The following is a 12,582-nucleotide window of genomic DNA, read 5'->3' as shown; positions in this document are numbered from 1 at the left end:
GCCTGTCATGGAGGTATCCATATTATATGAATAGTAGAGCCTGTCATGGAGGTATCCATATTATATGAATAGTAGAGCCTGTCATGGAGGTATCCATATTATATGAATAGTAGAGCCTGTCATGGAGGTATCCATATTATATGAATAGTAGAGCCTGTCATGGAGGTATCCATATTATATGAATAGTAGAGCCTGTCATGGAGGTATCCATATTATATGAATAGTAGAGCCTGTCATGGAGGTATCCATATTATATGAATAGTAGAGCCTGTCATGGAGGTATCCATATTATATGAATAGTAGAGCCTGTCATGGAGGTATCCATATTATATGAATAGTAGAGCCTGTCATGGAGGTATCCATATTATATGAATAGTAGAGCCTGTCATGGAGGTATCCATATTATATGAATAGTAGAGTGACACCAAGAATATACAACTGTTTCCCTACTTTCTTAAAATTTGTCCAGAACACCCAACAAAGTGTTTACTTTTCAAACCCCCGTTTTCTGCATGAAGTGATTTCATAACGTCATAAGCAATTTTGAAACAACTGCTACACAAAAAAGGGATTTAGGAAAAAGAAATCAAGATGTCTGTTGAAATCATGTTGGCATACAAGTGGCATACCATACAAATGTCTATCATCATTTTAAGTTTTTTTACAACAATTCACTTTCTCTCTGTCAGATTACAAAGCAAGGGCAGTCGCTGTTCTACATACAAAATTAAAAATTTCTTTTTGGGAAGCCTTTTGTGATCCAGTCAAAGTCACCTGTTGAAACACTGGTGTAACTTTGTGCACTGGAAGTAGTATGTAAAGAGTTTGAATGGACCATTTGAACTTGAGTGCCTGGCCAAGAAAAAAAATGTCTCAGAGTAGGATTTACTAGATGTAGTGGAGTGTTGATAGGATTCAATCTAACACACTTGTCAGCACCAGTCTTTCCTTGGTACTGTACGTACACAAAGACCAAACCACTGAACAACAGTGGGCGTAGAAGTCAGAACACTGATGACTGACCGGTGAAAGGGTATCGAACTGAAAAGTACTGAGAGAGAAGGTATATTCAGCTGATTTACTGTCTGTGTTGGACATTGTCAGTAGCTGTACGGTACAGGCAGTAAAGTGTTGCTAGGAGTTTGTTAGTGCTCGAAATGGATAGAGTGTGGTCTTAATATTTTTCAACCCTTGCTCTCTATTGCCATGTACCATTCTGTTGAGAACATGACAACACTGTATGTATCGTTAAGTCTGCTGTTGTATCTTTCAAAGAGTAAAATATGGCCAACGCTAGTCTTGCACAAGCGGGGCACGAACACGTTTCCTTCACGGAACGCATGAGATGCAATACAAAATCCAACCTTGTTGATTCTGTATTGACTATCTCAGAGGACAGCGCCTGGAACGTTACATTGATAAATGATGCATGTTGTAGTTATGTATAGTTTCACAAACTGAGATGTGGCAGAAGTACACACTGTAGTTGCCAGCGACAGGCAACACTGACCAGACCCCACTGAATCGTAACACATGAAAAAGCAGTCTCTTTGGGTGATGAGCAAGAAAGCAAGTACTGCGCAGGCACAGAGAGTCTACAGTGTGTCCACGAGACATCAGAGTGATAAAATAGTGGGTCAATACTGAATAGTGATGGCATAGAAGTTCCAAATATCCCTTTTTGTGGATTATATTGGGCAGCATGTATCTGCTGTCTCATCAGTTCCTTCCTGATTTACTTACAACACGTCACTTGAAGAGGCAATCATTGACATAATTTCAGTATTTCTTTTTTGTCCAGGGTTCACAGTCTTCGGACCATGCCTCACAGCATAAAGCAAGTCACAGAAGACTCGGATAAAAAAGTACATTACCCATATGGATGACTGTCCTTTTTCACAATTTTCTGACTACATTATATTTCCCCTCTCCCGTAGGAAACTGGGGCGGGTTCTGTTCTAAAGTAGATCACATAATGCCATGTGGCGGCAGTGTCTGTTTCCACATTGGAAATATAAAATACCAAGTGTCAGAGATAAGATTGTCTTCTGATAGTGTCTGTTGAAACAGGGTGGAGGAAGTCAGAAAAAGAATTAGGTCAACTCATCTGAAATTTTGTCAAAATGTACCTGTAACAGTAGAAAATACTCTTTCAACTGATCAAGCGACACATCAGAAATAAAGTACCACGTCAGACATATAAATTCTCAGAAAAAAATTTGTAAAGAGTAAGGGCAAGGTGTAAACTTGTCCGCTGTACAGACTTAAAGATTTTTTCTGCCTTTCACTCATCAAGACTGTCACAGTTCTGACACAGAATCTGGTACATGGTCAGCAATAAACTTTGATATTTGTACGTGTTCCAGACATTAAGCAGTGACATTTTAAAGCAGTTGATTACAAATTAACAAAGACACTGTGGGCGGCACATGGTTATTAATAACACTTGGCGTCAGCTTGTCCCTCCCTACAGACCACTTTTTATGTCCAACATCAGCCCTCAACTTTCTTACTAAATTTTAAATTTAGTAACATATTTCAAAGAACAAAAGGTTGCCGGTGACAGAAAGACAACACGGATTTTGCTGGTATTATGGTATTTCATCTCTTTGAATTTATTAAAAGGCATTGTAGAAAGTATTACTTATTAATGCCTGACAGTGACAGCTGTGGTTAATGTTACAGGTGATCACAACTGCAGGTGACTGATTGTGCCTGGAAGTGGTTTTGCTACTTCATTGCAATATTCAAATTTTGGCTGTTTTTGGTTACCATGATGTCCCTTGTCATTTGCTACACTGTAGCTATACTGAAATTCTGTCGTGCTACCTTCCAATGACTCTGACTTAGCCCTTGGCATTTGCTACACTGTAGCTATACTCAAGTTCTGTTGTACTACCTTCAAATAACTGGCCTGGCCCTTGGCATTTGCTACACTGTTGCTATACTGAAATTCTGTTGTGTTACCTTCCAATGACTGGTCTGGCCCTTGGAATTTGCTACACTGTAGCGATACTCAAATTCTGTTGTGCTACCTGCCAATAGATGGGCTGTCCCCTTGGATTTGCTACACTGTAGCTTTACTCAAGTTCTGTTGTACTACCTGCCAATGACTGGCCTGGCCCTTGTCATTTGCTACACTGTAGCAAAACTCAAGTTCTGTTGTGCTACATTCAAATGACTGGCCTCATCCATGTCATTTGCTACACTGTATGTATATACCAGTATGCAATTTCTATTACTACCTGCCAACAACTTGTAATTTCTAGCATGTCACTGTACTCTGTACATCTTTGAAAGAGAACAAGCTCTCAGGAATGGATGGTTAGATTTTTGGAGAGAAGATATCAGAATGATGACATCCAATTTTCTTTAGATGGGAGAAGATACACTTTGCAGAATTCCAGTTCATTTCTTGTATTTTAGTTTAGTTTAATGATTGCAATATTTCTCAGAGAAAGGTGGCCCACTTTGAAAATGAATAGATGGTTCTGTTGTCAATAAACCAGTGGCCCTTTGCTATTCATTTTCACCTGTATTAATTCTTGCACAATGGGAAAGGGGGTGAGATGGAACATAACCATGATATGATAGGATAGAAAATGCAAATCACCTTACAAGGTCTGAACTTGAGGCTCTGCAATGTATGCACCTGTTTCTTCACAACGAATAGAACAACCAGATTCACAGCAATACAAATGTGATTTCCCTGAACGCCACTCAGGTCGATACTGCTGGCCTGCAGCAGTCAAGCAAAGTTATTCTTGATTGGTCATTGTCTTTGAGAAGAGAGTCTGAAAACAGGTGTGCAGCAGGTGCACAGATATTGGGAACCTATAACACAAGACCTTTAACGGGGCAGTAAGTCATGTCATTTAATACAGGGGGATTTATGTTAATGCTAAATACGTAAAGAGACAGACTGTGATAACTTTTTGATCAAATTTACTTATGTCACTAAAGAGTAAAATATGAAATTAGTAGACTTACAGAATTATAGTGTCAACTATTTAATCAATACTGAAAGTATGTCTTGAATTGCAATCCTCTGCCAGAAAAATGTTTAGATTTTCAGAAAAGTGATGCATAATTTTTTACATTTTAATGCTCACAAGGTACTAGACTATATTCAGGTGAGGTCAGTTCCATTTGATGTCACTCATAGGGGTGAGTAGAGCAAGCAGTGAGGCTGACCCAGGGACTCTAGTAAGTGGCCTAGTTACCTAGATGCATATGATAACTGGGTTCACATGGTCGTCATAACTTGTCCACCATTACTTGGCGGGCAGTATTTATCTTCCAGAAAAGGCTTCCTAAATCAGCTTGTGCATGACCTAGCTGGTCACAATGACATGAATGCTTGCCCTCAGATACATTAAAACTGTTTGAACAAACTGAAAGTAACTTGTGTCCGCTACAACAGCTATCAATTCATCTTTCTTTCCAGGTACACAGACCCTATACACAGCAATCAACAACAGAAATTATACCGATTCTAGACATATTGCTAAAACTGGGGAGAGCTATACTCTCAGACAATCAGTGCATAGGTGTGTTTGACATTGAAAGACAAGTAACTGGAACTAGTATCATGCTTCATATAGAAGAATTCCCACTGGTTTTAGAGAACGACAGTGAGAGAATTTTAATGATCAAGAGAACTAGATGAACCGTCTTGAACATCATTGATGTAGTACAGGTAAACAATTTTAATTTTTCTGTCTAAATCACGATCTAATGGTCAAATTCCAAACTGATAGACTTCTTTTGAGATCTTCAGAAATGCTCAAAACTTGTACGTTTTTTCCTTGTTACAAACAATTCTCACAATTTATGACCTGGGACAAGCATGTGATTTATCTAGCGTAACTACTCTCTTTTGAGTTAAGGTCTATGTTGTTGACAATAACAATGGATGATAGTACCTTTACAGTTATGCACACAATATTTAAACTTTGCCCTACAAACTTTTTAACTTTCAACAGTACAAGAAACACAGTTCTATGCTGTAATTGTAAAAACTACTGCGATGGAATGGCATGTCATCATATATATATAGTTACGTTAACCTACAGAATATATGGTAATATGTTTATATGTATGCAAATATCTATGTATGTACAGTCGTATTATTAAGATGTACCATGTATGTATGCATTTATGAAAGCATGGATATATGTATTAATGAGTGTGTACAGAAAATTTTTCATGGACAATCACTGTCCTATGGAAAACAGACACTGAAAATGTCATGATGTTGTGGTACAAACAAATGCGTGTCAGTGAATATATATAATTATATCTACATGGTCTTGTTTGTACCGTTTGTCCAAATTGGAAGATGCTTGACATTAGCAACAGATGTGATTGCCAAAATATTTCTAAGAGAAACTATTGATTGCTCTCCATATATGAAACAGGGTTAGATATTTTGTCTGAACCTGTGATGATCACAAAGGCAGGAGTAGGTCTGTGAAGTACCTGCTGCGATGATTTTCTGTACACCAACTGTTACTCTTGGGTGTGGGATTGGGGTAGGAGAAGAGAGAAATGCTACGTACATATTGAACAATTTGGCTGAGAGGTATATTTGAAGGGAAACATGTTACCTGTATTTTGGACAAATTATAATGTTTTGTCTTGCCTCTTCCTCCTTTGATTTTACATTTTTATACACATTTCTAAAATACTGGTATCTGGTCGGTGAGAGTCCAAGTCATTGAATGAGATCCCTAAAAATTAGTTGAAAATTGCAAAAAAATCCGAAAAAAAAAATTTTTGGATTTCACATGTGCATGCTTCGTAAAAATCCATTCAATCTTCACTCCACTTATCTGATAATGATATGCAGATTCTCTTGATGGCAGCTCAAAGTTATTTGCAAAAAAAAGTCACTCACAAAATATTTTTGGCGCGAAAAACAATACATGTATGTTATCTGCTAGGTATGTCATATATATATATATATATATATATTTATATATATATATATATATATGATACAATATAAATTATCAGTGTAATAGTACTATGGCACACCTGATTGCTGACAGACGTGCACACCATCAAACTACATTTATAAGAATTGGACAGTTCAGAGTAAACCTGTCTTGAGGCCCAGTGTTAGGTCATGACCTTTAACCTTAACCCTAGAGTCACTGTCACAGTCACTGCACTTTTATGGTTGGAATATGCTTGCTCCCTAATCTGTTTGGTACTTTCTGATATCTGATCCTTTCTGTATTGTATATTTATAATATTTACCACTCTACAACTTACATTTAGTTTTGCCTATGCCTATGCATATTGCTCCGGAATTCAATATAACTTTTCTAACTTTTGAAACTTCTTTTGAAAGCAAAAAACCAGGCTCATATGCTAATGGCCTTCTTAGGTAGTTGTAGTATTCATCATGGCTACCAATATCTACAAAGTGTACTGTAGTATTTTAAAACAAGAGAAGTTGAAAGAAAATATTAACAGCAGCATAATCTCCAACTTTTGAAACTTTCTGAAACTCATTCACCTATTTGTTGGAATGGTGGACGCCTTACTGGAGACAGTGATCAAGCTCTTCATATATTCTAAGATGTTGTTCACCTATAAAATTTGAAACTATGGTCTGACTGGAGAGAAAGACTTTTAAAAGTAGGCCGTGAAGCAATCATGGAATTTCAAGTATCTGTGTCAAACTACCAGGGTAGACGTCTCCACACTGAACCCGCTGGCCCCTGTTAGCTGCAAAGCGGGGAGAACTCAGTACCAGTGGCTAAAAATAACTTCCAAATCTGTGGCCTACAAGAAGAACCCCACGCACCATGGCTCGACAGAGATCTTTCACTGCCCAAGCACATGGACTGTTAGACAGACCAGACGTCACATACGTGAGGTCAGTGTGTGATCAACCACTATAAATCTACTGACAGAGCGCTTTGTGTAGTAAACAGTTCACAGGTCTATACCTATCAGGTTCTTTCCCTGCTTCAATTTTATCTTTGATCCTCTCATCTTTGGGCAAATTGTGCACCCTGACAGTCATTGACGTGCGCACTGAAACTGCGCGCCAAAACTACCTCGCTGTAGACTGTGGGTGAGAGTTATCATACTGGTGACACTGGATGCTAAAATGTATAGATCTTGGGGGCTGTCTCATTTCCCTAACTGTAACCAACCAGCCAATCAGTCTGCAGAATTGGTTGTGCTATCAGATTGACCGTTATTAAGCCAAGCACGTAAACCATGTTTGCGTGGAGTCTGCCGAGCACTCTGTGCGCATGCTTCGTCTACAAGGCGCATGGATTTCTTTCACATCACATAGTTCCTGCAGACTTGGCCCTCTGAAAAAGGGCCACGAGAATTCTCACAAAATGTATGCAAGAAAGCCGTGCCCATCAAGGAACTTTCGCTGCCGCCGATGGCCATACGTCTTTACGAACGACAAGACACGAGCAAGATGTTCAATCGCATACGCATACGATTAAACTGCATATTGAAAATAAAATAAGACAAGCAAAGATATGTAATTCCTTCGTATGTCAAAAGTTCACAACCAGTTCTGGTTTAAATTTAGAGGAGTATCAAAGTAATCACCCAGATACCCCGTCACGCCACTCACTACTGTTTGTCCCTAGTCCACCAATCAGGTGTGCCAGACACCCGCAAAAGCTGTGGCCACTTGTCAAAAGACAAACAACAGACTAGAAGACTTAACGAAGAAATGTATTCAAGGAATCACTGATTTACCTGAAGAAAGTGACAATCCGAGCGCTGTCATGAAAATGTTTCGTTGTATGCTGCCAGAAAGCAGAAAGCAGCCTGTATTATGATGGCATGCGAGGATACGCTGAACAACAACTGCAATGGAGACTTGCAGACAGCAGACATGCCACCAGAATGAAAATGAGATCACGTGACCAGATCCTGACTCACCAATGAGGAGATGGCATTTGTTTGTAGCTATTGACAAATAGCCGATTAATGAATCACGTCGCATAGACCCACCGAAAAATTTCACTCCAAAGTTTGCAGCAAAGAGGTGAAAGTCAACTACAATAATGTAGACAACACCAGACTTACGAATGGGTTACACTGGTAGTATCGAAGATCGCAAAGCGAAGCACATTTTGCCACGTAAGGTGTTGCCCGTCGAATAGCGCACTACAGCGTCTGTCTCCAACTCCAGCACTGAGGCCACTTTATATGTGATAGGGTAAACCCTCCTGAGCTCAGTTCAATCAAATATACATTGTGCCTGCAAGCAACATTTGAAGCAGACAGACACTAAACTGACCCGCTGACCTAAGTGACCCAAAGCTCTGATTAATACCGTCAATGAAACTAGAGTTATTTAGGCAGTCACATTGCCCAGAAATACCCTTTCCTCCAACGTGTTCACAGCAGGCCGGCTGCAGCCAGTCACTTCTGGGGCAAACAACAAGATGGCGGTCGCATATTGACTAGCCTGTGATGAACAACAAGAACACGAGGTGTAACAGTAATGATCTACTCACGGGTGTGACGGATGTACTGGGGTTTTACGGACCAGAACTCTTTCACTTGTGGACTAAAAGCAATGAAAGCAGTGGAGCTGAACTAGGGAGAGAAACAGAAAGGGCTTGGAAAGAGACTGAAAGTCTGCGTCAACGGACGAGCTAGACTGGAGATCGTGTGTAGCACGTGGCATTACCCCAGAATCACCTGACTGTTACCTAAGGGTAGAGCATGGTCGACTACAAGCTGTAACAGCAACTCACAGTCTCACACACCCCTCCATTCATATCCAGGGTTCATACACTTCAAGTAAATCAAAATTCCAGGACTTTCCAGGAGTTTTTTTGCCATTTTCCAGGAGTATTTGTGATTGAAAAATGCCATTTTCCAGGAGTGTTTGCACAATAAAGCTTGCAATTTTAATAAGAATCATATACTAATTGTTTCTAATGTTTTCCTTGTCCACAAAACTTCAGCCCATAAGACATCATTTTGCTGACAAATGCAGTCAATGACGAGTTGACAGGTTTTGACGGTGATGACATCTTGAATAACATCGCTGACGATTGAGACAGTAAGTGAGGCTACCCACAATTCTCCATGATCTGTACACACGTAGATCACTCACTGAACTGAAGCAAATTTCTTCTGTACACAGAACAATATTTAAAAATTCTGGCAACATAGTTCTGATCATCATAATTTTCTGATTTTTCACTTTGAATAATGAGATGATAAACCCCTTTTCCTCGGAGGAGATAGCAATTTTGTAATTTTGTCGACATAGATTTTTGACAGCCATACACAATATTTTCAAGGAAACAGAGAGAATAAGTTGCATCTGTGTTGGCAAAAGAAAGAGTATTGATTTTTTTAATGTTCGTAACAAAGGAAATTGCATGTCTGACAGGTGGTATGATGAGACCATCTTAGTTGCTGATAACTTTATCTTGACAAGTGTGCAATTTTTAACACCTCCAAACATCGACTTCTCATTCAATTTACTCTTGAATTTTAAACATAATCAATAATTTAGGAACACAATGTCAACAAATAATCCTGAATTTAAATTGTAAGTTAAAAATTGTTAAGAAAGTGATAAAATTGAAAAAGCCTTGAGTAAAAAATGTCTGAGTGAACAAATCAAGGGGAATTGTGGGTAGCCTCACTTACTGTGCAGTTGCGAGTGTGGTGTCAGGAAAGATAAACTCAGGGAAGGCTTAGAATTAGTCGACGACTTTACATTTGATGAAGATCGGGCAAAGAAATCATTAATTTTTTATTTACTTGCTCCTGTTTTTCTCCTACCAGAGCTCGATGTTTTCTCCTGTAGCTATAGCATGGCTTTTCATAGCTCCGCGTATGATGCTATGTGTTCCCTGCATTATATTATAAAGCGTCCCACTACAGCCCTGCTGAGGTCCATAGACACGCAGTCCCACTTTGGACCGCACACAAAAAACTACTTTTCTAACTACTTTCGGCCGAAATCAACTCGATTCCAATCTATGCCTACCCGAATCACTCAACCGCTCACAGACTGCAAAAAAGAACTGTTCGCATGACGTCAAAAACCATAAGTTGCTGGTAATGCACGGTGAAGGGCACAAAGGCCGGCAATATCTCGCATGAATGTGCCGAATGGCAAGCCACGGGAACACGGAGCATCATACGTAGTGCTAGGCTTTCCGATACATCGAAAGTCTTTTCACAAAGTTTGCATCTTGCCGCGAATTTATCTTGCGCCCGCTCAAGCCATCCTACGTACTCGGGCTGTTTCAACCAATGATCGCTGAATAAACACTTTGCAGGAGGCATTGCTGTGACTGGTGACCCGAACAAGCTTTAAATTTCAACACGGTCCCTCCACAACCTACTCATGCATACTTCGATGTCACTGTACGTGCGTGCAAAACCATGGATAATGGAATACACAACATGGTCTCGCCCACGCTAGTACAAGGGTACCCCTTTACGACATTTTAAGAAACACTACTACGCTTTCCAAATTTTGTCTCGGGAGGGCTCCCCACCTGTCGCAAAACATCTTTTCGCATTTTTGCATTTTTGACGTTCGACAATTATACTGTTTGACGTTCGCCTTTACGATCAGGCCGTTCTCGACCGTGTGCGATCGTAACTAGCGATTTTCCAGGAGTTTTCCAGGAGTAAATTTTGATTTTCCAGGAGTTTCCAGGAGTTTCCAGGAGTGGTTTTAAATTCCAGGACTTTCCAGGACTTTCCAGGAGCGTACGAACCCTGATATCTTACTCGCTGAATATCATGTACGTGTCTTAGTGACTTCCAACCTTATTCTTCACCCTACAGTCAGGATTTCATGAGTGGCAAACACTGCACTGGCTTTCATCCCTAATACGAAGTTTCAAATTCATTTGGCGCCAATGGCATTTTCAGCATTGCGCCACTGAACACTGATTGGGACACCTCAGCAACTACATGTTCAGCTACTTCGGTCCTAAAAATCTCTGAACGGCCACTTGGACAGTGTGTGTAGTACATGTTACCACGAGTTGCCTTGCTTACAATGTCTGTCATAACAACTGTGATACTAAATGGCGGGAACTACATAGACCGCTGACCGTTGCTCCCTGGATCACTAACACCATCAGCCACTCACTCAAAAATGTACAAAAAAATGATTAATACTCATCAACATTTTGCAAAATGTGACAAACTTTGCCACATTTAAAGTTCATAGGCAGAGGTTACTCAGTTGCTCATGAAAACGCTACCACAGAAAAGCCTGCACTCAGAAATCAAGCAATCACACTAAATCATTGTGTGACGTCATCTCCACACACACACATACACTCACCTATAAAATACTGGCTGGTATGCCATGTACATACAGATAGTTTGGCAGTCGCCAAGTGAATTGTTAAATTGTCTGATTGTGTACCAAGTCACCGCCTACAGTTGAATTTCTACACGTACTAGAGCACATGACTGACTGAAAACTTAAAAATATCTGCCGCCAAGAATTTTTACTGATGGCACAAATGAGAGCATTATGGTCCGGATACTACTCTTATGTTTCTCTGGAGTAAAATTCACAAGATTGTGAGCGTACCAGCAGACCGCAAGCAGGCTGGCTGTTTTTTTCAGACAACCGCGGATTGCGGCCATATGAGAAAATGGTTATATGTTTGCAGCAAATGATTGATACTCACACACTGGCCTAATTTTACACTTTTTTCATTCATACCAGTGACAGCACTGCCTCAGCAGGTCAGCCATTGAAACAGATCCAGCCGTTCAGACACTAGGCAGAGCTCTACCCCTCCCAGAGTAAGTCCCACACCACACGTGTCCACGGTGACAAGATGACCACGCGGGGCGGCCAATTCCTCCTTTCCAACATGGCGACCTGTGGGCGCTGGTACAGGCGTTCGGTAGATGCACAATGCATACGAAGCCGGCAAGACCCCTTCACTAGTAGGCAGTGAACTATGGTTTTGTCATCCACACACTCCACATTTGAAATATTTTCAGACAGTGCAGACGCCTGCAGAATACTAATGAGTTAGGTGGTCCTACTGTGCCATTATTATCTAGGGTGTGCCAGGCCAGGTCACAGGGTCACAGATCTTAAATTATCCATCTCTTTGATCAGCAGTGCCTGAATTATATTACTATAGCAACAATGGTATGACTCATCGCAGTTAATGAGTGACCACACTTTTTATTTGAGAGGAGACCGACACTTAAACCTCCCTGAAGGTCCAGCCCTACCTCGCAGGCAAAGTGGAATAGTCAGCAGTAAAGTTGACAGGGAAAGAAAAGTTGCGTACCTAGTCACACGAAAATCTGACATATCACCAGAAGGGGCAAGGCAGGCTAATGAGCATGCGTCGATGAGAAAGCAGACAGACGTATCACAATCGGCGTCTTTCTGCAGCCAGCCAATCAGAAAGCATGTCTTTTCCTCACTGAATGAACAATGAGTGAAGAGTAAAGGATGGAATAATATTGTGACAGAATCATTTGTGATGAATTACCCTGATCAGGGTGTATAGTCCTGTTCCAATGTGCAATATACATTTTGCTTCAGATCCTTTGACTTAAGAAAAA

General features: G+C 40.3%; 1 protein-coding gene and 1 long non-coding RNA gene across 13 annotated transcripts in view; one reads left to right on the top strand and one right to left on the bottom strand.

Annotated features, from left to right (window-relative positions):
• Positions 1-12,582, bottom strand: part of LOC139130129 (uncharacterized) — a 141,841-nt gene that overhangs the window by 4,069 nt on the left and 125,190 nt on the right. The window lies entirely within an intron of this gene.
• Positions 1-12,582, top strand: part of LOC139130128 (uncharacterized) — a 62,955-nt gene that overhangs the window by 29,305 nt on the left and 21,068 nt on the right. For 7 of the 11 annotated variants that reach the window (XR_011551789.1, XR_011551791.1, XR_011551790.1 and 4 more), the window contains exon 3: positions 4,448-4,699. The exons of 3 other annotated variants lie outside the window; for them this stretch is intronic. Coding sequence is in view for 3 of the 8 variants with exons in the window: in XM_070695848.1 (XP_070551949.1) it covers positions 4,448-4,669 (222 nt within the window). In the remaining 5 variants the exon portion in view is untranslated. Of the gene's footprint in view, positions 1-4,447; positions 4,700-4,985; positions 5,084-12,582 lie in introns of all 11 variants that reach the window. One more of the 11 variants, XR_011551792.1, reaches the window with a different exon arrangement.

This window comes from Ptychodera flava, chromosome 3, assembly GCF_041260155.1.
Source record: "Ptychodera flava strain L36383 chromosome 3, AS_Pfla_20210202, whole genome shotgun sequence".
NCBI lineage: Eukaryota > Metazoa > Hemichordata > Enteropneusta > Ptychoderidae > Ptychodera > Ptychodera flava.
This window is presented reverse-complemented; position numbering and strand designations above follow the sequence as displayed.